Source organism: Thalassophryne amazonica, chromosome 8, assembly GCF_902500255.1.
Source record: "Thalassophryne amazonica chromosome 8, fThaAma1.1, whole genome shotgun sequence".
NCBI lineage: Eukaryota > Metazoa > Chordata > Actinopteri > Batrachoidiformes > Batrachoididae > Thalassophryne > Thalassophryne amazonica.
The window spans coordinates 97946418-97970554 of NC_047110.1; the positions used below are offsets into that span (position 1 = coordinate 97946418).

General features: G+C 45.6%; 1 protein-coding gene across 1 annotated transcript; it reads right to left on the minus strand.

Moving 5' to 3' along the window:
- Positions 1 to 10: 10 nt before the first annotated feature.
- On the minus strand, positions 11 to 23599 carry bida (BH3 interacting domain death agonist). Its single transcript, XM_034177057.1, has 4 exons — positions 23469 to 23599; positions 21765 to 22032; positions 12242 to 12375; positions 11 to 609 (listed from the first exon to the last, which is right to left on the minus strand). Exons 2-4 carry the CDS (start codon positions 22018 to 22020, stop codon positions 406 to 408), a joined length of 594 nt encoding a protein of 197 aa, XP_034032948.1. The 5' UTR covers positions 22021 to 22032; positions 23469 to 23599; the 3' UTR covers positions 11 to 405.
- Positions 23600 to 24137: the final 538 nt, after the last annotated feature.

Sequence of the window (24137 nt, forward strand, 5' to 3'; positions counted from 1 at the left end):
AAGTCCATGGTGAAAGAATGGACTTTTTATCTGAAATGTACATTTGACAATACATTGAAAATCCAGTTTTCCAGTAAGCTTCATGAACAAAATATAAGCTACATGCATCACAAAACAAGATGAGTGAACACAAAAGGCACATTATTTCAAGTATAAATTGGGGGGGGGGTCGGGGGTCACTAGAGCAAGTGTAAACTAAATTAAGAATTCCCTTCATTGAAGCTGCAGGTGTCAAACTTCATTAAATATAAGTGTAAAGTCAATTCATTGTGACTATCTTTGAAAAATACATATTGTTGATACTCCGGGTTGACTCTCACTCCACTGCACAGGGACCAGATCCCCTTTTCAGATTCTGTGTTCTTGGACCACAACTTCCTCCTCCTCCAGGCTGCAGCTCAGAAGTCACCTGTCCATCACGGAGTTGATGTATTGCAGTGCGGCCATGAAAAGATGTCTCAACAGACAAGGGACCTGCTCGCACACGCCCTTTAACAGGGTCAGCGTCAGAGCCGCAAGGACACGCTCCTGGGGGAGCTGCTCCAGCCCCACGCCCACGCCATGCCCAAGCACCCACTGCACCTCCCTGGTCAGGTGTTCTTGCCACAACTACAAAATAAAAATAGACTAATCAAACAAACACTAAACTTTACTTATTACTTGCCACATTAATCAATTACTATAAAAAACAAAGCTTATCTGCCTAAAATGTATAGTATGGACCATAACTTTCATTATATGAAGGAGTATAAACACAAATGGTTTTGTTTCAGCTGAAGATAAAGGGCCCTATCTTCCATGTAGATCAAAGTCACAATATATTGAGGTTTACACACTCTGCCCCATGTTAACCCCCAAAATGTGAATCAGCTGCAAATTGTGAATTATCCACAAACCCTTAATTGCAAAATGTGAATACTGAAAAAATATCTCCCAAAATGTGAAAGCGGGTGTCGCAAAATGTGATCATTTATATATACGTGGTCTATTAGATAATAAACCGACCCTTTTATTTTTTTTTTAACTATATGGATTTGAATGACGTGCAATTACACCAATCATGCTTGAACCCTCGTGCGCATGCGTGAGTTTTTTCACGCATGTCGGTGACGTCATTTCCCTGTGGGCAGGCCTTGAGTGAGATGTGGTCCCGCCCTCTCGGCTGAATTCCTTTGTTTCACACGCTGCTCGAGACGGCGCGCGTTGCTTTATCAACATTTTTTCTGGACCTGTGAGGAATATCCGAGTGGACACTATTCGAGAAATTAAGCTGGTTTTCGATGAAAAGTTTAACGGCTGATGAGAGATTATGGGGTGTTTCTGTCGGTGTAAGGACTTCCCACACAGTGGGAAGTCGTGCAGCGCTTCCAGGCGCCGTCGTCGGCCTGTTTCGACCTGAAAACATCCTAATTTAAGGCTTAATTCACCCAGGTTGTCGTGAGAGAACAGAGAAGATTCAGAAGAGGCCGGCATGAGGACTTTATGCGGACATTCCACTGTTTAAGGACATTTCTTAATGAAAGACATGCGCGCAAATTCGCCGAGTCGTTTCCGTGACGACTCGGCAAATCTGTGTGCGCCGCGACAGGAAAAACACCTCCGTGTTGAAAACCATTTGTAAAATTCAGGCGGCTTTTGATGGCTTTCAACAAGTGAGTAACTGAGAAATTGTTTAACAGCTTGGGCATGTTCCAACTTGCCCGTTAAGGTTTCCAGCGGAGGTGTTTTTCCTGTCGCGACCCCTCGCGGTCGGGTCCGGCCCGACATGCGACTCTGCCCGCACGTTCTTTCATTACAAAATGTCCGTTAACAATGGAATGTCCGAATAAACTCCTCATGCCGACTTCTTCTGAAAGTTCTCTGTTGTCTGACGACTTCCTGGATCAACAGAGCCTGAAATGTGGAAGTTTTCAACTTGAAACGGCGAGACGCTGCCGCCTCGAAGCGCAGATCGCTGTCAGGCACCGTGGGCCATCCTTAAAGCAACAGTTACAGACCAAAATCTCTCATCAGCCGTTAAAATTTTTACCGAAAACCAGCTGAATTTATCGAATGGTGTCCACTCAGTTGTGCCTTACAGTTTTGAAAAAATTTTTATCAAACAAAGCAGCAGTCTCTGAGCCATTCCTAAACAATGAAAAAACGACAAGAGGGTGGGCGACTCCTCACTCAAAGACTGCCCACAGGCGAATGACGTAACCGACAGGCGTGAAAAAATAAAGGTCGGATACTTTTCTAATAGACCTCATATATATATATATATATACACTCAACAAAAATATAAATGCAACACTTTTGGTTTTGCTCCCATTTTGTATGAGATGAACTCAAAGATCTAAAACCTTTTCCACATACACAATATCACCATTTCCCTCAAATATTGTTCACAAACCAGTCTAAATCTGTGATAGTGAGCATTTCTCCTTTGCTGAGATAATCCATCCCACCTCACAGGTGTGCCATATCAGGATGCTGATTAGACACCATGATTAGTACACAGGTGTGCCTTAGACTGTCCACAATAAAAGGCCACTCTGAAAGGTGCAGTTTTGTTTTATTGGGGGGGATACCAGTCAGTATCTGGTGTGACTACCATTTGCCTCATGCAGTGCAACACATCTCCTTCGCATAGAGTTGATCAGGTTGTCAATTGTGGCCTGTGGAATGTTGGTCCACTCCTCTTCAATGGCTGTGCGAAGTTGCTGGATATTGGCAGGAACTGGTACACGCTGTCGTACGCCGCTCCAGAGCATCCCAAACATGCTCAATGGGTGACATGTCCGGTGAGTATGCCGGCCATGCAAGAACTGGGACATTTTCAGCTTCCAAGAATTTTGTACAGATCCTTGCAACATGGGGCCGTGCATTATCCTGCTGCAACATGAGGTGATGTTCTTGGATGTATGGCACAACAATGGGCCTCAGGATCTCGTCACGGTATCTCTGTGCATTCAAAATGCCATCAATAAAATGCACCTGTGTTCTTCGTCCATAACAGACGCCTGCCCATACCATAACCCCACCGCCACCATGGGCCACTCGATCCACAACATTGACACAACATGCTGGATGTGGAGGTCCTGGGCTGGTGTGGTTACACATGGTCTGCGGGTTGGATGTACTGCCAAATTCTCTGAAACGCCTTTGGAGACGGCTTATGGTAGAGAAATGAACATTCAATACACGAGCAACAGCTCTGGTTGACATTCCTGCTGTCAGCATGCCAACTGCACGCTCCCTCAAATCTTGCGACATCTGTGGCATTGTGCTGTGTGATAAAACTGCACCTTTCAGAGTGGCCTTTTATTGTGGGCAGTCTAAGGCACACCTGTGCACTAATCATGGTGTCTAATCAGCATCTTGGTATGGCACACCTGTGAGGTGGGATGGATTATCTCAGCAAAGGAGAAGTGCTCACTATCACAGATTTCGACTGGTTTGTGAACAATATTTGAGGGAAATGGTGATATTGTGTATGTGGAAAAAGTTTTAGATCTTTGAGTTCATCTCATACAAAATGGGAGCAAAACCAAAAGTGTTGCGTTTATATTTTTGTTGAGTATATATATATACATATATATATATATTCATTCATTCAGTTTAAGTAGTTTATGGATTTCAGTTTACGGCTCAATTACTGCAGGAAATCTTGATTGCAAACCCTATCACTGCAATTTTTTTTTTTTTTTGGCGGGGGTCACTACAGTCTGAGGAGGTGATCTGAGCAGCTCTCGATGGTGTCAAGCGCCCGCTCACCCCAGGGACGTTTTCAGGTAAGGAGTTTGACTGAGATGGTCCAACTGTCAAACTCACAGAGGACAGAAACCTCCTCTAGTAAATGGCTCAATAAGCTTAAGAGAAACAGAAAAACAAACAGCAGTTTCTAACCTCAGGAAGGTAGACAACAAGCTACAACCTTATTTTTTATCCGTCATCTGAGCTGGAAAAATAATATTGACCTGAACAAGCAGGCAGCTGTGAAATGTAAGTGTAGGGACTGTCTAATAAAGTGCAAAAACAAGACACCAGAGAAATATTCAATACATTCAGGTGTGGTGTCACCAAATTCACTGCACATTGGAGTCCTGCTGGATACACTACAGCACTCAGTTTGGAAAAATGTGAAAAAAAATGGACTTTTAGTGAATTAGTGAATTTTATTGCTCATTTTATGACTTAATTTTAATGATGAAAAAAAAAAAAATTTCACCAAAATTAAATTTTTGCACATTTTTGAGTGCTGTAGTATAACCAGCAGGACCCCACTGATGTGTGCAGTAAATTTTGTGTCACTACAACATAAAACATTTACACTAGTGAAAATGTAAGCAATAAAAAATTGTCCAAAGTTTTTCACAATGACACCGAGCGGGGCCAGGCACTTGACACCATCGAGAGTTGCTGGGATCACCTCCTCAGGCTTGTAGTGACCCCCGCAAAAATAAAAATAAAAATTGCGGTGAAAGGGTTTGCGAACAAGATTTCCTGCAATAATTGAACCATAAACTAAAATTCATAAACTACTTAAACTGAAAACACACACACACACACATATATCTTATGAATGATATTCATGTTTTGAGAGACCCGTTCACGTTTCGGGAGATCTTTTTTTCAGTATTCACATTCAGTAAATAAAAGTATTCACATTCAGTATTCACATTTTTGCAATCAACAGTTAGCGGATATTTCACGCTCCCCTCTCGAACTGCCATCTTATCGTGGTGGGGGAGTAGCATTGCTCATTGCTCTCCAGCTCAGTCGCCATGTGTTGGAGTTCACCCTGGTGAACGAGAGGGTCGCGTCCCTACCCCTTCGGGTTGGGGACAGGTCTCTCACCGTTGTCTCGGCCTATGGGCCGAGCAGCAATGCAGAGTACCCGACCTTCTTGGAGTCCCTGGTAGGGTTACTAGATAGTGCTCTGACTGGGGACTCCATTGTTCTCCTGGGGGATTTCAACGCCCATGTGGGCGGCGACAGTGAGACCTGGAGGGGGGTGATCGGGAAGCACGGCCTCCCCGATCTGAACCCGAGTGGTGTTCAGTTGTTGGACTTCTGTGCTAGCCACAGTTTGTCCATCACAAACACCAAGTTCGAGCACAAGAGTGTCCATAAGTGCACATGGCACCAGGACAACCTGAGCCGGCGGTCAATGATCGACTTTGTAGTCATATCATCTGACCTTCGGCCATGTGTCTTGGACACTCAGGTGAAGAGAGGGGCTGAGCCGTCGACTGATCACCACCTGGTGGTGAGTTGGATCCGCTCGGAGGGGAGGAAGCCGGTTAGACCTGGCAGGCCCAAACGTATTGTGAGGATCTGCTGGGAATGACTGGCAGAACCCTCTGTCAGCGAAGTCTTCAACTACCACCTCCCAGATCCCGGGGGAGGTTGGAGACATGGAGTCCGAGTGGACCATATACTCCACCTGCATTGTCGATGCAGCCGCTCGTAGCTGTGGTCGCAGGGTCTCTGGTGCCTGTTGCGGCGGCAATCCCCGAACCCAGTGGTGGACACCGGAAGTAAGGGATGCCGTCAAACTGAAGGAGTCCTACTTGTCTTTGTTGGCACGTGGGACTCTGGAGGCAGCTGACAGGTATCGGCAGGCCAAGCGTGCTGCAGCCTGTGCGGTCGAAGAGGCAAAAATTCTGGTCTGGGAGGAGTTCAGGGAGGCCATGGAGGAGGACTATCGGTTGGCCTCGTTTCCTCGGATTCAGGAGGAGCTGTGTGGTTTTCGTCCTGGTCGCGGCACAGTGGACCAGCTCTACACCCTCCATCGGGTGCTTGAGGGTTCATGGGAGTTTGCCCAACCAGTCCACATGTGTTTTGTGGATCTGGAGAAGGCGTTTGGCCATGTCCCTCGAGGCGCCCTGTGGGGAGTGCTCCGGGAGTACGGGGTCCTTTGTTAAGGGCTATCCGGTCCCTGTATGACCGCAGCAGGAGCTTGGTTCGCACTGCCGGTAGTAAGTCAAGCCTGTTTCCAGAGCACACTGTCCTCCACCAGGGCTGCCCTTTGTCACCGGTTCTGTTCATTACCTTTATGGACAGAATTTCTAGGCGCAGTCAGGGTGTAGAGGGGGTCCAGTTTGGGAGCCACAGAATCTCATCTCTGCTGTTTGCGGATGATGTAGTTCTACTGGCTTCGTCAAATCAGGACCTTCAGCATGCACTGGAGGGGTTTGCAGCCGAGTGTGAAGCGTCCAAGATGAAAATCAGCACCTCCAAATCCGAGGCCATGGTTCTTGACCGGAAAAAGGTGCTTTGCCCTCTTCAGGTCAGTGGAGTGTCCTTGCCTCAAGGGGAGGAGTTTAAGTATCTTGGGGTCTTGTTCACGAGAGAGGGACGGATGGAGCGTGAGATCGACAGATGGATCAGTGCAGCATCTGCAGTGATGCGGTCACTGTATCAGACCGTCATGGTGAAGAGAGAGCTGAGTAGGGGGGCAAAGCTCTTGATTTACCGATCGATCTACGTTCCGACCCTCACCTATGGTCATGAGATTTGGCTCATGACCGAAAGAACAAGATAGCTAGTACAAGCGGCCGAGATGAGTTTCCTCTGCAGGGTGGCTGGGCGCTCCCTTAGAGATAGGGTGAGGAGCTCGGAGTCGAGTTGCTGCTCCTCCACGTAGACAGGAGCCAGCTGAGGTGGCTCGGGCATCTTTTCAGATGCCCCCTGGAGGCCTCGCTGGAGAGGTGTTCCGGGCACGTCCCATCGGGAGGAGGCCCCGGGGAAGACCCAGGACACGCTGGAGGGACTACATCTCGCAGCTGGCTCGGGAATGCCTCGGGGTTCCCCCGGAGGAGCTGGGGGAGGTGAGTATGGATCAGGAGGTCTGGGCGGCTTTGCTTGAGCTGCTGCCCCCATGACCCGACCTCGGATGAAGCGGAAGAAAATGGATGGATATTTCACGATTTGCAGCTGATTCACCTTTTTTTTTTTTTTTTTTTTTTAATAAAAACTGTCTACTTGTGCTCATGTAGGTCTGTTGGTATAAAAAGTGTTTAATATCTTGAGGAAGCAGAACGTGACTATGCCACAGACCAGCAAAAATCTGGTCTGAAGTCGAGTGTGGTGTATGGTGGTACAGTGAGGAAAATAAGTATTTGAACACCCTGCGATTTTGCAAGTTCTCCCACTTAGAAATCATGGAGGGGTATGAAATTTTCATCTTAGGTGCATGTCCACTGTGAGAGACATAACCTAAAAAAAAAAAAAAATATATATATATATATATATATATATATATATACACACTCAACAAAAATATAAACGCAACACTTTTGGTTTTGCTCCCATTTTGTATGAGATGAACTCAAAGATCTAAAACTTTTTCCACATACACAATATCACCATTTCCCTCAAATATTGCTCACAAACCAGTCTAAATCTGTGATAGTGAGCACTTCTCCTTTGCTGAGATAATTCATCCCACCTCACAGGTGTGCCACATCAAGATGCTAATTAGACACCATGATTAGTGCACAGGTGTGCCTTAGACTGCCCACAATAAAAGGCCACTCTGAAAGGTGCAGTTTTATCACACAGCACAATGCCACAGATGTCGCAAGATTTGAGGGAGCGTGCAATTGGCATGCTGACAGCAGGAATGTCAACCAGAGCTGTTGCTCGTGTATTGAATGTTCATTTCTCTACCATAAGCCGTCTCCAAAGGCGTTTCAGAGAATTTGGCAGTACATCCAACCAGCCTCACAACCGCAGACCACGTGTAACCACACCAGCCCAGGACCTCCACATCCAGCATGTTCACCTCCAAGATCGTCTGAGACCAGCCACTCGGACAGCTGCTGAAACAATCTGTTTGCATAACCAAAGAATTTCTGCACAAACTGTCAGAAACCGTCTCAGGGAAGCTCATCTGCATGCTCGTCGTCCTCATCGGGGTCTCGACCTGACTTCAGTTCGTCGTCGTAACCGACTTGAGTGGGCAAATGCTCACATTTGCTGGCGTTTGGCACATTGGAGAGGTGTTCTCTTCACGGATGAATCCCGGTTCACACTGTCCAGGGCAGATGGCAGACAGCGTGTGTGGCATCGTGTGGGTGAGCAGTTTTCTGATGTCAATGTTGTGGATCGAGTGGCCCATGGTGGCGGTGGGGTTATGGTATGGGCAGGTGTCTGTTATGGACGAAGAACACAGGTGCATTTTATTGATGGCATTATGAATGCACAGAGATACCGTGACGAGATCCTGAGGCCCATTGTTGTGCCATACATCCAAGAACATCACCTCATGTTGCAGCAGGATAATGCACGGCCCCATGTTGCAAGGATCTGTACACAATTCTTGGAAGCTGAAAATGTCCCAGTTCTTGCATGGCCGGCATACTCACCGGACATGTCACCCATTGAGCATGTTTGGGATGCTCTGGACCGGCGTATACGACAGCGTGTACCAGTTCCTGCCAATATCCAGCAACTTCGCACAGCCATTGAAGAGGAGTGGACCAAGATTCCACAGGCCACAATTGACAACCTGATCAACTCTATGCGAAGGAGATGTGTTGCACTGCATGAGGCAAATGGTGGTCACACCAGATACTAACTGGAATCCCCCCCCAATAAAACAAAACTGCACCTTTCAGAATGGCCTTTTATTGTGGACAGTCTAAGGCACACCTGTGCACTAATCATGGTGTCTAATCAGCATCTTGATATGGCACACCTGTGAGGTGGGATGGATTATCTCAGCAAAGGAGAAGTGCTCACTATCACAGATTTAGACTGGGTTGTGAACAATATTTGAGGGAAATGGTGATATTGTGTATGTGGAAAAAGTTTTAGATCTTTGAGTTCATCTCATACAAAATGGGAGCAAAACCAAAAGTGTTGCGTTTATATTTTTGTTGAGTATATATATATATATATATATATATATATATATCCGGAAATCACAATGTATGATTTTTTAATAATTTATTTGTGTTACTGCTGCAAATAAGTATTTGATCATCTACTAACTAGCAAGAATTCTGGCTCTCACAGACCTGTTAATTTTTCTTTAAGAAGCCCTCTGATTCTGCACTCTTTACCTGTATTAACTGCACCTGTTTGAACTTGTTACCTGTATAAAAGACACCTGTTCACACAATCAATCACACTCCAACCTGTCCACCATAGCCAAGACCAAAGAGCTGTCTAAGGACACCAGGGACAAACTGTAGACCTGCACAAGGCTGGGATGGACTACAGGACAACAGGCAAGCAGCTTGGTAGAAAACAACAACTGTTATGATTATTTATTAGAAAGTGGAAGGAACACAAGATGACTGTCAATCTCCCTCGGTCTGGGATTCCATGCAAGATCTCATTTTGTGAGGTAAGGATGATTCTGAGAAAGCTCAGAACTACACAGGAGGACCTGGTCAATGACCTGAAGAGAGCTGGGACCACAGTCACAAAGATTACATTAGTAACACATGATGCTGTCATGGTTTAAAATCCTGCAGGGCAACAAGGTCCCGCTGCTCAAGCCAGCACATGTCCAGGCCTGTTTGAACTTCACCAGTGACCATCTGGATGATCCAGAGGAGGCATGGGAGAAGGTCATGTGGTCAGATGAGACCAGAATAGAGCTTTTTGAAAACAACTCCACTTACCATGTTTAGAGGATGAGAACAACCCCAAGAAAACCATCCCAACCGTGAAGCATGGGGGTGGAAACATCATACTCTGGGAGTGTTCTTCTGCAAAGGGGACAGGACGACTGCACCATATTGAAGGGAGGATGGATGGGGTCATGTATTGCGAGATTTTGGCAAACAACCTCCTTCCCTCAGTAAGAGCACTGAAGATGGGTCATGGCTGGGTCTTCCAGCATGACAATGAGCCCAAAACACACAGCCAGGCAACTAAGGAGGGGCTCCGTAAGAAGCATTTCAAGGTCCTGGAGTGGCCTGGCCAGTCTCCAGACCTGAACTCAATAGAAAATCTTTGGAGGGAGCTGAAACTCCAAACCTGAAAGATCTAGACAAGATCTGTATGGAGGAGTGGACCACAATCCCTGCTGCAGTGTGTGCAAACCTGGTGAAAAACTACAGGAAACATTTGACCTCAGTAACTGCAAACAAAGGCTACTGTACCAAATATTAACATTGATTTTCACAGATGTTCAAATACTTATTTGCAGCAGTAACTTACAAATAAATTATTTTAAAAAATAAAATAAAATCATACATTGTGATTTCCGGATTTTTTTTTTTTTTAGATTATCACAGTGGACATGCACCTAAGATGAAAATTTCAGACCCCTCCATGATTTCTAAGTGGGAGAACTTGCAAAATCGCAGGGTGTTCAAATACTTATTTTCCTCACTGTATTTAAAAGGTGCAATACTTGGATGTACCCAATTTTTAGTGGGCACATGATGCAATGAAAACAGCCATTGAATGCCATAAAAGTAAACAGTCACAGAAGAACACAAAACTTCACCATATTGCTTCACTTGGGGCAGCTTTGGAGGCAGCTGTCTGCTGGCGAGTTCTGACATGTTGCCATAAATCTATTTACTCCCTAGAAAACGTCACTTGACCCTTTATAAATAGTCTGCATGGGTGCACAACATTTCTAGCACACTTTAGCTCTTAAAAGGAGAGGATGACCGATGAGATTGCCTTATTGAACACATAATGTGCAATAAACACACCCATGATTTTTTTTTTTTTTAAACCACCAATAGTGCAGTATAGGTCATCAAAAAAATAGGTGTCTTTGGTCTGCCTAAATTGAGTTTACAATATTTTTGGCATATTTAGAAGTCCATCATAGGGTTTTTTTTTTTTATCCCTGGAGCCTTGTTTTGGACCAAACCCAAGATTGCTACCTTCGTCCTGACTTGAATTTGATCATCTTGGTGTCTTTTATAGGGTTTTCAAGGAAGCCAAGTTGGTGATTCAAGGTCAAGCTGATACAATCTGGCCTTGGTTTTACTGTTCAAAAATGATTATTTTGTGTTTGTGATTTGTCTACCATTTAATAATGTATAATCATCCCAGGCTGTTTGTCCTTTTTATAGCTCATTCAAGACCAACAATTACAATTCATCAATATACAAACATTTTGGATAACCTAATAAAACATTCAAGGTTTTTTGTTGTTTGTTTTTTTACATTGAAGAGGAAAAAATGTGTAAAATGTGTAGAACTGTTGAACTTTCATTAAAAAATATCTCAGTAGGTCTATAAACTTTCTGCTACACATACAATCACCATGAGTTCAAAAATCAACAGATCTTGGTCACCAATTGACTAAATTGTTACTATAGCAACAATTAGCAACAATTATTGAATAGCAATGAGGAGTGTGGAGAAGTTTGTGTGTCATGCTTACTTTGAAAAGCATCAAAAACATAAAATCCCTGACCTATGCTGGGAACTGTGCAGACCAAAGAACATGGAAGGAGAAATGTCACCAACAAGGGCTTCTGTTCTCCCCCATCTGATCAGTGTTAATTACATTTGCACGTGACAAAAGCTACACAACAGCTAAACCTGCACTACCTCATAATGAAGACAGTGGGCAGTAGAACATGAAAGGTATATCTACCTGCCTGTCTCCTCCAGTTCCTAATGCTGTAACTGAACTCATCAAGGGTGGTTGCAAGGACACACACAAAGGGAATTGTTCATGTGCCAAAAATAGTCGTCTGAGTACAAGTGTTACACAAAACGATGTGGCAACAGTTGTGACTGCAAGCTGACCCATGAGGAAGCAAGAGGGTGACGATGATGGCTGACTGAACTTTTGCATAAACTAATATGCAAGCTCTGTTCATCACGTTACATTCTGCCAAATTTAAAGGATTGCAGTTTTGTCTTTTGTAAATTACTTCACTGTTTTATGGTTTGGAAGAGGCAATACTTCCTACAAAGTTTCTGGATGTCTATGTAAGAAAACATGTCATCTCCAGTTAGATCAGGTTACATCAGTAAGTCTTTCAACGTGTAATGTTATCTTTTAGTATTGGCATTATGGCTGAGCTACACTTGTAGTGGAGGAAGTGACAGTGGCTACTTCACAAATGCCACATTAACGCAGAGCTTGCAAACTTTCATTTCAGATGGCATTTTGAGGATCACTGGCTCTTCGCCGAATCACGACCTTGAGCACATGCAGGCTAAATTTTCAAGGTGTGACAAGGGCCTTTAGTGTGATTTTGACTGCAAATCAACACATGTATCTGTCTATTAAATAGAGTAATAACTAACAAAGAAGACTCACATGAAACGGGGACGCTAACAGTTCCCTGAGCAGGTTTTGCGTACTCCGATTCACAGCGCTGTAGTCAAAATGGTCCGCAATTTCTCTAAGTCCTGCTGCAACCTCCTGAACTGCTTCTGCATTGCCATGGTTACCTATAGCAAAACAACATTTTAAAACAGTCAATGTGAAGATGCATCAACTTCCTCTATAAACATCGATCATGCCATCCTCATTTTAATGTGGTCACTGCTGCAGGCTTTCGTTTTGATAAAGTAAGTGTATTCAGTGACTCTGCACAGCTCTAAAAACACAGGGACCCCCCCACAGAAGACAACAAGACAATGACCCCACGCACACTAGTAAACAAGCAAATTCTTGGTTCCAAACCAACAAAATTAATGCCTCACAGATGTGAAGAAATCTGAAGAAAACTGTGGTTATACAACTAAATACTAGTTTAGTGATTCACAGGATTGCTAAAAAAGCAGTTTGAACATAATAGTTTTGAGTTTGTAGCATCAATAGCAGATGCTACTATTATTGTGAACACCCCCTTTTCTACTTTTTTTTTACTAATAGCCCAATTTCATAGCCTTAAGAGTGTGCATATCATGAATGCTTGGTCTTGTTGGATTTGTGAGAATCTACTGAATCTACTGGTACCTTGTTTCCCATGTAACAATAAGAAATATACTCAAAATATGGATTAATCTTTTTAGGCACATGGCACTATTATTCTGAACACTACTGTACAGGTGCTATCAAAATAAATATAAAAATAGTTAAGCTATCAAATTTACGATTTATGATGATTTATTAAATTAATTTAAAGCCCTCCCCCTCTAGCTGCCACCTTATCGTGGTGGGGGAGTTTGCGTACCCGGATGATCCTAGGAGCTATGTTGTCGGGGGCTTTGTGCTCCCTGTAGGGTCTCCCAAGGCAAACAGGTCCTAGGTGACGGGTCAGACTAAGGGCAGTTCAGAACCTCCATGAACAGTAAAAGATCAAGGACCGAGACGTCGCCCGGTATGGCGGAGCCGGGGTCCCACCCTGGAGCCAGGCCTGGGGTTGGGGCTCGCGCCCGAGCACCTGGTGGTCGGGCCTTAGCCCACGGGGCCCGGCCAGGCTCAGCCCAAAAGAGTGACGTGGGCCCGCCCTCCTGTCGGTTCACCACCTGCAGAGGGGGCCATGGGGGTAGGGTGCAGAGAGGATTGGGTGGCGGTAGAGGGCGGGTGGCCCGGCGGCCTGGTCCATGCTCACAGCCCCTGGCTGTTGGGACGTGGAATGTCACCTCGCTAGGGGGGAAGGAGCCTGAGCTTGTGCGGGAGGTTGAGAGATACCAACTAGAGATAGTCGGGCTCACCTCCACGCACAGCTTGGGCTCTGGTACCCAACTCCTGGAGAGGGGCTGGACGCTTCATTTTCCTGGCGTCGCCCACGGGGAGAGGCGGAGAGCTGGGGTCGCATTGCTTATTGCTCCCCAGCTCAGTCGCCAAGTGTTGGAGTTCACTCCGGTGAACGAGAGGGTCGCGTCCCTACCCCTTCGGGTCAGGGACAGGTCTCTCACCGTTGTCTCGGCCTACGGGCTGAGCAGCAGTGCAGAGTACCCGACCTTCCTGGAGTCCCTGGGAGGGGTACTAGATAACACTCCGACTGGGGACTCCATTGTTCTGGGGGATTTCAACGCCCACGTGGGCGGCGACAGTGAGACCTGGAGGGGGGTGATCGGGAAGCAAGGCCTCCCCGATCTGAACCCGAGTGGTGTTCAGTTGTTGGACTTCTGTGCTAGTCACAGTTTGTCCATCACGAACACCATGTTTGAGCACAAGGGTGTCCATAAGTGCACGTGGCACCAGGACACCCTGAGCTGGAGGTCAATGATCAACTTTGTAGTCGTATCATCTGACCTTCGGCCACGTGTCTCGGACACTCGAGTGAAGAGAGGGGCAGAGCTGTCGACTGATCACCACCTGGTGGTGAGTTGGATCCGCTGGGAGGATAGGAAGCCGGTCAGACCTGGCAGGCCCAAACATATTGTGAGGGTCTGCAGGGAACGACTGGCGGAACCCTCTGTCAGCGAGGTCTTCAACTCCCACCTCCGGGAGAGCTTCTCCCGGATCCCGGGGGAGGCTGGAGACATGGAGTCCGAGTGAACCATGTTCTCCACCTCCATTGTCGATGCGACTGCTCGTAGCTGTGGTCGCAAGGTCTCTGGTGCCTGTCGCGGCGGCAATCCCTGAACCCGGTGGTGGACACCGGAAGTAAGGGATGCCGTCAAACTGAAGGAGTCCTGCTTCTTTGTTGGTAGGTGGGACCCCAGAGGCAGCTGACAGGTACCGGCAGGCCAAGCGTGCCACAGCCTGTGCGGTCGCAGATGCAAAAACTCGGGTTTGGGAGGAGTTCGGGGAGGCTATGGAGGAGGACTATCGGTCGGCCATGAAGAGATTCTGGCAAACCGTCCGACGCTTCAGGAGGCGGAAGCAGCTCTCCACCAGCACTGTTTACGGTGTGGGTGGGGAGCTGTTGACCCTGACTGGGTATGTTGTTGGGCGGTGGAAGGAACACTTCGAGGATCTCCTCAATCCCCTTGTCACGTCTTCCGAAGAGGAAGCAGAGACTGGTGACTCAGAGGCGGACTCATTCATTACCCAGGCCGAAGTCACCGAGGTGGTTAGAAAGCTCCTCGGTGGCAAGGCTCCTGAGGTGGATGAAATCCGTCCTGAGTACCATAAGTCTCTGGATGTTGTGGGGCTGTCTTGGCTGACACGCCTCTGCAACATCGCGTGGCGATCGGGGACAGTGCCTCTGGATTGGCAGACCGGGGAGGTGGTCCCTCTGTTTAAGAAGGGGGACCGGAGGGTGTGTTCCAACTATAGGGGGATCACACTCCTCAGCCTCCCCAGTAAGGTCTATTCCAGAGTAGTGGAGAGGAGAATTCGACTGATGGTCAAACTCGGATTCAGGAGGAGCAGTGTGGTTTTCGTCCTGGTCGCGGTACACTGGACCAGCTCTACATGCTCCATCGGGTGCTCGAGGGGAAGGCGTTCAACCGTGTCCCTCGGGGCACCCTGTGGGGAGTGCTCCGGGAGTACAGGGTCCGGGGTCCTTTGTTAAGGGCTATCCGGTCCCTGTACGACCGCAGCAGGAGCTTGGTTCGCATTGCCGGTAGTAAGTCAAACCTGTTTCCAGTGCACATTGGCCTCCGCCAGGGCTGCCCTTTGTCACCGGTTCTGTTCATTACCTTTATGGACACCAGAAGTAAGGGATGCCGTCAAACTGAAGGAGTCCTACTTGTCTTTGTTGGCAGGTGGGACTCTGGAGGCAGCTGACAGGTATCGGCAGGCCAAGCGTGCTGCAGCCTGTGCGGTCGAAGAGGCAAAAACTCTGGTCTGGGAGGAGTTCAGGGAGGCCATTGAGGAGGACTATCGGTTGGCCTCGTTTCCTCGGATTCAGGAGAAGCTGTGTGGTTTTCGTCCTGGTCGCGGCACAGTGGACCAGCTCTACACCCTCCATCGGGTGCTTGAGGGTTCATGGGAGTTTGCCCAACCAGTCCACATGTGTTTTGTGGATCTGGAGAAGGCGTTCGGCCATGTCCCTCGAGGCGCCCTGTGGGGAGTGCTCCGGGAGTACGGGGTCCTTTGTTAAGGGATATCCGGTCCCTGTATGACTGCAGCAGGAGCTTGGTTCGCACTGCCGGTAGTAAGTCAAGCCTGTTTCCAGAGCACACTGTCCTCCACCAGGGCTGCCCTTTGTCACCGGTTCTGTTCATTATTTTTATGGACAGAATTTCTAGGTGCAGCCAGGGTGTAGAGGGGGTCTGGACTGGGAACCACAGAATCTCATCTCTGCTGTTCGCGGACGATGTGGTTCTGTTGGCTTCGTCAAATCAGGACCTTCAGCGTGCACTGGGGCAGTTTGCAGCCGAGTGTGAAGCGTCCGGGATGAAGATCAGCACCTCCAAATCCGACGCCATGGTTCTCGACCGGAAAAAGGTGCTTTGCCCTCTTCAGGTTGGTGGAGTGTCCTTGCCTCAAGTGGAGGAGTTTAAGTATCTCGGGGTCTTGTTCACGAGTGAGGGACGGATGGAGCGTGAGCTCGATAGACGGATCAGTGCAGCATCTGCAGTGATGCGGTCACTGTATCGGACCGTCCTGGTGAAGAGAGAGCTGAGTAGGGGGGCAAAGCTCTCGATTTACCGATCGATCTATGTTCCGATCCTCACCTATGGTCATGAGATTTGGCTCATGACCGAAAGAACAAGATCACGAGTACAAGTGGCCGAGATGAGTTTCCTCCGCAGGGTGGCTGGGCGCTCCCTTAGAGATAGGGCGAGGAGCTCGGTCACTCTGGAGGAGCTCGGAGTCGAGCCGCTGCTCCTCCACGTCGAAAGGAGTCAGTTGAGGTGGCTCGGGCATCTTTTTCGGATGCCCCCTGGATGCCTCGCTGGAGAGGTGTTCCAGGCACGTCCCACTGGGAGGAGGCCCTGGGGAAGACCCAGGACACGCTGGAGGGACTACATCTCTCGGCTGGCTTGGGAACGCCTTGGGGTTCCCCCAGAGGAGCTGGGGGAGGTGTGTGTGGTTCGGGAGGTCTGGGCGGCTTTGCTTGAGCTGCTGCCCCCGCTACCCAATTCCGGATAAAGCGGAAGAAAATGGATGGATGGAATTTAAAGCCTGATTTATGCAGCTGCTGCTCTGTAAAGCCGTGTCATGCAATGACGTGCGTGACAGTTTTAAAGTTCTCCGTCTCTGGATTATGCTTTATTCTGGACTAATTTGACCCTCAACAAGCTTTTTCTTTATACAATCATCACCTCCAATTCAAAGGTAAGCTGTACAATTTCCTCTTTTACCGACTTCGTGCTGGAAATGTGCAGTTTTCTGATCCATTTATCAACGTGCGCACCATATAATACGATGGGAGACAAAGGATGAAAAGCAGAAAAGTGTCAAATCACAGCCTTTTGTGTCTAATTTAACAGGTGCACGTCAGGCTGTGGGTCCCAGTCTGAACACAGTTTAAAAAAAAAAAAAAGGTCAGACTTTTAATCACATAAATGTCTCCGGTCCCACATGCGAGGGGTTTAATGGAAATGCATTGCGATTGGACGGGACATTTCATCTGATGTGGGCGAAAAATCCACTGTACAAAACCAGTTATATACGATGTTTATTACATGGAAAGCAATACAAAAACTTTGGGACTTTTTTGTCCGATGACTGTGAATATGTGGTTTATACGACGACGGTTTAGGTGAGTTTTACTGTACATGGGACTAAACAATAAATTTACCTCTCAAAGCTTTGATGATGAAGTCACTTCCATCCCACATGGCTGACTATTTTCCAATTTTTTTCTTCTGTTCGGATCTGAAGGGAATCTGTATATCTTGAAGCCCTTGTTGTGTCTATTTGTATATCCAAATGCACAACAATCCATCATTTTCAGTGAATAAATAAATAAAATAGCTCGATTTACATGCAGACACATTAACAGCGAATGCTATTTTGAACCCAAGATGGCACCATGAGTCACGTGACAGATTTTTTTCCAATTCGTCATGTCGCCGCTCTCTCTAATCAAGGCACTCTACTCCACCCAACCCCCCTCCCACTGTGGTAATTAACTGCAGCACCCTGGATGTTCCGGCGGTTCTCAGTTTCATGGATGGTGCGTACCACCATAGATGGCACAAAAAAAAAAAGAAGCAAAATAGTCCTCTGATCTGCAGGCTTTGTGTATCATTTGCACTTTGTCATGATTCATGTTTATAGAGGGTCTGCTGAAAGTGTACGTGACCTTTCCCCACGGAAGTGGTGCTTTTAATCCTTTGCGTGACGTTGGCTATTCCACCAATAACAGAACTTTATTTTTTGAGTGACAGTTCATCAGATCAATGACGTGCAATCTTGTACGAGATGCAATGGAGACAAATGGAGAAAGCAATGGAGACAAAAGAAATCACGCCACGCGGCTAACAACTGACGAATTTCAATTAATTCAAGCAAAAGTGCCTGAGAAAACATAATGAACACCCTGAACTCGAAAATCATCATGATAGTGCTGAGACTGTAACAACTTGCCACACTTCCATTGTTTAAGGAGAGCCCTGAAACATAATTAAGCCATGAGGTGAGGATCTCGGGTTCAGATTACATTTTGGACAGGTTCATATAATTGGCTCTAAACTGACAGCTAAAACCTGTCATCACAGTTCACATTCGTCAGCATCACTGACCATACGTACACATCTTCTACGGGCGCCGTTGTGGGCCGTCCTTGAAGCTGTGGTGGCGCTCCTTGTTCTCTGTGGGGCCCGTGGGGTTTTCGCCGGGGGCCAGATGGATTTTTCGGGTGGTTTCCGTCTGCCTGTCTCTGGCAGTTTCTGGGGGAATTCTGGTGGAGAGGGGGCCCGGGTCATTCCGCCATTTCCTCGCAGTGGGACGGCGACGGGAGGGGTGGACCGGTGCTCGCACCATCCGCCCGCGGGCGTGGAGAGACTCGCGCATGCGCGCGGGGGTTCAGGCTTGGCTGACGTGGAGGCATGTGGGTCGGATCCATGTTTTTTTGCATGGAATGGAGGGGTCGGATACTTTTCTCACAGACCTCGTATATATACATAATATACTTATACATGAATTGAAATGTAATTGAATATTGAAGTGTATGTCTATGTGTTGATATGTAGTGTGTTGTGAATTTGTGTTTATGTTATTATGACTGTTATAATTGTTGGACTTGTATTAGCAGGGGTGGGCGCTGATAAGCTTTGCTTCTGCCCACACCCTTTCGGACTCACAGGCTTTTATATAACATTCATGTTATTTGTATGTTTCTGTTCTTTCGGATTTGTGTGTGTGTGTGTGTGCCGCATAAATCCATTCATTCATTCTACAAATAATGTATCCCACGTAGAAATCATATATGCAGCAGTCCAACGGTTTAACCGGCACAGGTTAAATATGGCTGGTAGTGCTGAAACACGATCTGAATTATAAAAATCAAGCCAATTCTCCCAGCTTCAGGAAGACATTTGAAATATGGAACTGTTGCACCAGTGACTCATAGGGTCACAAAGTGGCGGAAAACTTAATAAACAAAAAACTTGTTTGAGATATTTTTCAATATTTCAAGTTGGAAACTTTCCATCAGAATCAGAATTTCTTTATTGTCCCGTAAAGGGAAATTAATGTTGCAGCAGGAGCACACAAAAGACAAGGTACACAAAGGGGAGTAATGAGAATCTATGGCAATTTACAGGACTTACCTGAAAATTTTGAGTAATTTAATACAAAAATATATAACTTTCTTTTGTCATAAGCAGACATAAATGGTAAATGGACTACATTTATATAGCGCTTTTCCATCTGCATCAGATGCTCAAAGCGCTTTACACTTCACTGCCTCATATTCACCATGATGTGAGGCTGCTGCCCTGCAAAGTGCCCACAACACACCGGGAGAAACTAGGGGATTAAAGACCTTGCCCAAGGGCCCTTAGTGATTTTCCGGTCAGGCTGGGATTTGAACCAAGAATCCTCTGGTCTCAAGCCGAACACTTAACCACTAGACCATCACCTCCCCCAAACCATCACCTGCATGCATGCACACATTTCTAATTTTTTAATGACTGAGTAGAACTTGACTGATTTACCAGCTGGCTGGCTGCTGTAAACACATTTTGACTTGGTATTTGCTGTTAAACTTTCATACATACATCAAGTATATTTACTCCAATCATATCTTCAAAACTCGAGTGTGCAGGACTCTAGAAACTATTTGTGCATGTGATCGAGGAATGCACAACACAGGCTAGAAATTCAATTGAATTTGCTTTTTTTTTTTTTTTTTAAACCAGGCTTATGCTGTAGTATGTTTTTTCCCTCAAAACTACATTTAAGTTCCCCATTATAGGCTAACCTACAATTCTGCAAATTTCCATTTATCCCCAATAATTCCTGTGGAAAGCTTCCAACCCTACTGCACACTTTTCATCTTTGACTACACTTCAAGTTTCACCATAAATTATTTTCCTCCCTCCCCCCACTGAAAATGAGATGTGCGCCATTTAAAAAGCAAAATCCAACAACATCATCAACTACCCAATGTACAGCTTTAATTCCTTAGCAAATCCTAATGAAAATCTGAAAAGGGATAATGTTTTGGCAGCATGGGGCCCTTGGCCATGAATCAGATTGGGATCCACAAAAATCAAACACTTGAGCACACAGAGGGATTTATGGCATTTATTTTTTCCATGAACAATCTATGAATAACACAAAAACAAAACAGAAATTTGTGAGCACGGGTGTCACAACACCAAATTGCACTTGTCACAAACAAGTGCAATTTGGTGTAAAACTGCCAAACACCAGGTCCTTGGCACACAATGTACCAAATGTACACTTGTAAACAGCTAAATTCCTTCAAGCTCTTTTACGTTTGACTGGCCTTTTAATTCAATTTTAGTTTGTCTTTGGCCATGCTGTCCGTTCGTCTGTACATGAGCCAGCGTGGTGTTGTGGATGCATCAAAGCACAGCACGAGTGCATGCTCTTAGACTTTACTTGGTTTGTCTGATTTTGTTGTAAAGTAGTTTGTGCCTTTTGTATGACGGCCTTTTAGGGTCACATTGAGGTTTTTTTTTTTTTTTAAGACTGAGAATAAAACTCGTAATTTTCCAAGAAAAACTCAATATTATGAGAACAAAGTAATAATTTTATGAGGAAAAAAAACATTGTAATATTACAAGAATAAAGTCGTAATTTTATGAGGAAAAAAAACATTGTAATATTACAAGAATAAAGTCATATTACGACAATAAAGACATAATTTTATGAGATAAAAACTCTGCATGTCAAAATGAGATCGGTTGAGCATTTTGTTAAGTTGTACTTCAGTATAGGTTTTACAAATAAGGAAGACAGATAGAGGTTCTTTAACACGGGTAACCATCGAAAACCCGAAGCTTGTTTCCAAAAGGGCCCACGGCACGTCTCTCACTCCTCCCCAGCACTCCTGCTGAAAGTGCGAGTTTGGGAGCACGGTTGCAATCAAGAACTGAACCCAGATCGCTGGCATCTCAGGCCAACGTGCAAGCCATTACGCCACCAACTCCCGAAATACTTTATCTTTTGGCCCATCTGCAGCACATTATCATTAGCATCAGAACTTTGAAAAGAATATGCAAGAAAATATGTCTATTCCACAGGAGGAACCACACAGACTTCACCTGTAGTTCCGGCAATTAGTAGCTCCCGAAATCGCCTCTTTCGTGGAGGAGGAGATGGCTGGAACTGGCAGTCTGCAGGGTTATCGCTTCTTGTATAAATACAACTTTATTCTCGTAATATTATGAGCTTTTTCCTCATAAAAATAAGACTTTATTCTCTAAATCTAAAAAAAAAAAAAAAAAAAAACCTCAATGTGGCCCTAAAAAAACATTGTACTTTTGTTCTTAAAATGCTACTTCTTTTTTTTTTTTAAACCTACTGCAGTAGTTCTTAGATTAATTTTGGTGAAGTATATGGTTGCACTCACCTGGCCAGTGAAGTTCAGCTACAGGGTGAATATCACCAACACAGTCTCTGGTGCTACAGGGCAGGTGCCCATCACTTTCCAGATCCCCGTCTAGAAGAGCATGAAACTTGGCCACATCATCCCAGTTCACATTCAGCTCCCTGCTCAGCTCGAAAAGCTCCTTTTTGAACTCTGGATTTCTGCAGCCAGTTTGAAGTAAGATCATAAAGACCATGGCTGCTTTAGAGTGGCTGCTTGGACTCCCCAGCAAGTCCATGAAGAATCACTCCTGAATTTTAATTAAAAGGGACCATATTAAAACAGATGAGTTCAAGTCAAAAAATATCCAACAAACACAAAAGAGATACATCCTATAAAAAAAACACAAATTTCAGGTGTGAAGCAAATGATCCATTGTGGTGCCTGGCAGTACTCGCCATGCCCACTCAATTTAGACAGAAGCTGTTTATTCACCTCTTCCTCAAAACCACAGATGTGTCATAAGCAAGGTTCAATAATCACACGAGCAGAGAAACTGTTCAGACATTAGGAGAATCTGAAAGTTATGACAGCTCTGTGACAAACCATCTCAACTCAGTGGTCAGGAACTTCTTAAGCTGCAATCATCGGTCGCATGTGTCATGTGGTCCAACTAGGCTGTCGCTTTTAAGGTTGCTTGGAATGCAGCCAACATATGCAGCAGACTTTCCTCCAAAAACTTCTATAAATACAGCGTGGATCCTTTGCAGCCCAAATAATCTACGAATTGTTCCGCCTTATATACACACACACATATATATATATATAAGAAAAGGGGACACTTTCAGGCTTCATGTGTGCAGTTGCAAATGTTTCTGCTTTGCTTATGTACACCAAGTATTGAAAAATGATTACTGAATTACAGGTTACACTCACTACGCTAGACTGTCACATGCAGCTGTCAAGGCTGCCAGGTGAGAGGGAGCAGGCGTGGGAAATTGTGATGACTATTGTAAAATGCTCTGTGGGCTAGACCAGGGGTGGGCAATAATGCGCCATGAAAGACCGAGACACCACAGGTTTTCCTTGCTTACCAATCACCTCAGCAGGTGATTTCATTAATGATCAGGTGTCTCAGCAGGTGATTTCACTGATGATCTGGTGTTTATGTTCAGGGGAGAAGCTCATCAGCAACCCACCTGCTGGGGTGAGTGGTTGCAGAGTAAACCTGCACCGTCTCAGCCTGCGTTGTCCACCCATGGGCTAGACAGTCTCATCTCATTTCTCTGCCAGATCTTTGTGGGACACACCCTGAGAAGTCTTGCAGTCCCTGACACAGATTATGTAAACAACTCGAGCCAGAAAGAGCTCACTTCTGTGGCATGCGTCACAAGTTCAAAACAAACTGTTTCAGGCCTAATGTTTCTTCAGCGTTTATGAATGCCCAACCATATTTATCTGTGAAAGTTTACACAACATGACCCCTTTAAGTTAAAAACATTTCCAGTCAACTTGTGCACGTGCTACGTTTTACAGGGGGAAAAAAACAAAAAAAACTAATACACTGTTTAGATGTCCGATCCAAGCGCAAATTACATGAAACAGAACTAGTAAGAAGTACACTTCGAAAACTAGAGCCACTTGACAGGTAGAAAACTCATAACCAAGCTAAAAGCTAGCATCTCTGACGCATCATAGGCGCTAACCAACCTACGTTATTTACACCCAACAGCTCGTTTTACTTACATATAATTCTTGTGTAATTTTCATGCGTTCGTCAAAAGACTCTTCTCTCCCGTTTTTCCCAACTCAAACGGCGCATTTAAGAAGTTTCTTACTGCTGCAGAAAGATGATGTGCCTGGTGCAAACTAGTTTGGTGTTGCCGGATTTGGTGAAAACAAGCACATACACACCCAACTGTTAGACCAATCGTAATAATTCTCCATTACCAGTAAGGAATAACCGTGTTGGGAATTGCTGTGACAATCATTTCTGCAACCTTGCAAGTGTAGTTTGCTTAAACTTGACTGTAGATTAGCGTTTTTAAGTTTGGCCATTATTTGGATGTATGCAACAAGCCGAAATAAAGAAAAGCTAACAACCCTTTAGAGTAGAACAAATATTCCAACTTAAAATCGCTTATAATAGGTAACCTGGCCACTCACTTTGAGGCGTGTTTTGAAAGTTACGTCACGGACCATCGAAAAACTACCCAATCACAGCAGAGTGGGGAATTTTATTTGCAGAACCAATGTAGAGAAGCATGAATCTTCGACTGGACTGGTTTGCTTGACAAACCACATGGACAACTGAGAGCCCACACAGAAACATTGCTGAACCAACCATGCGCATTCTTTCATCGAATTTTATGACACGCGTTCACGCATAGCTTTATAAAATACAAACTAGACGCA

Bases quoted from the DNA above. Each gene is read 5' to 3' on its own strand.
- bida (XM_034177057.1), bottom strand. From the start codon at position 22,020: ATGGACTTGCTGGGGAGTCCAAGCAGCCACTCTAAAGCAGCCATGGTC. The intron at 12,376-21,764 runs GTGAGTGCAACC...GTTTTGCTATAG, and splicing joins AGCTGAACTTCACTGGCCAG to GTAACCATGGCAATGCAGAA. The intron at 610-12,241 runs GTGAGTCTTCTT...TTTATTTTGTAG, and splicing joins TGTTAGCGTCCCCGTTTCAT to TTGTGGCAAGAACACCTGAC.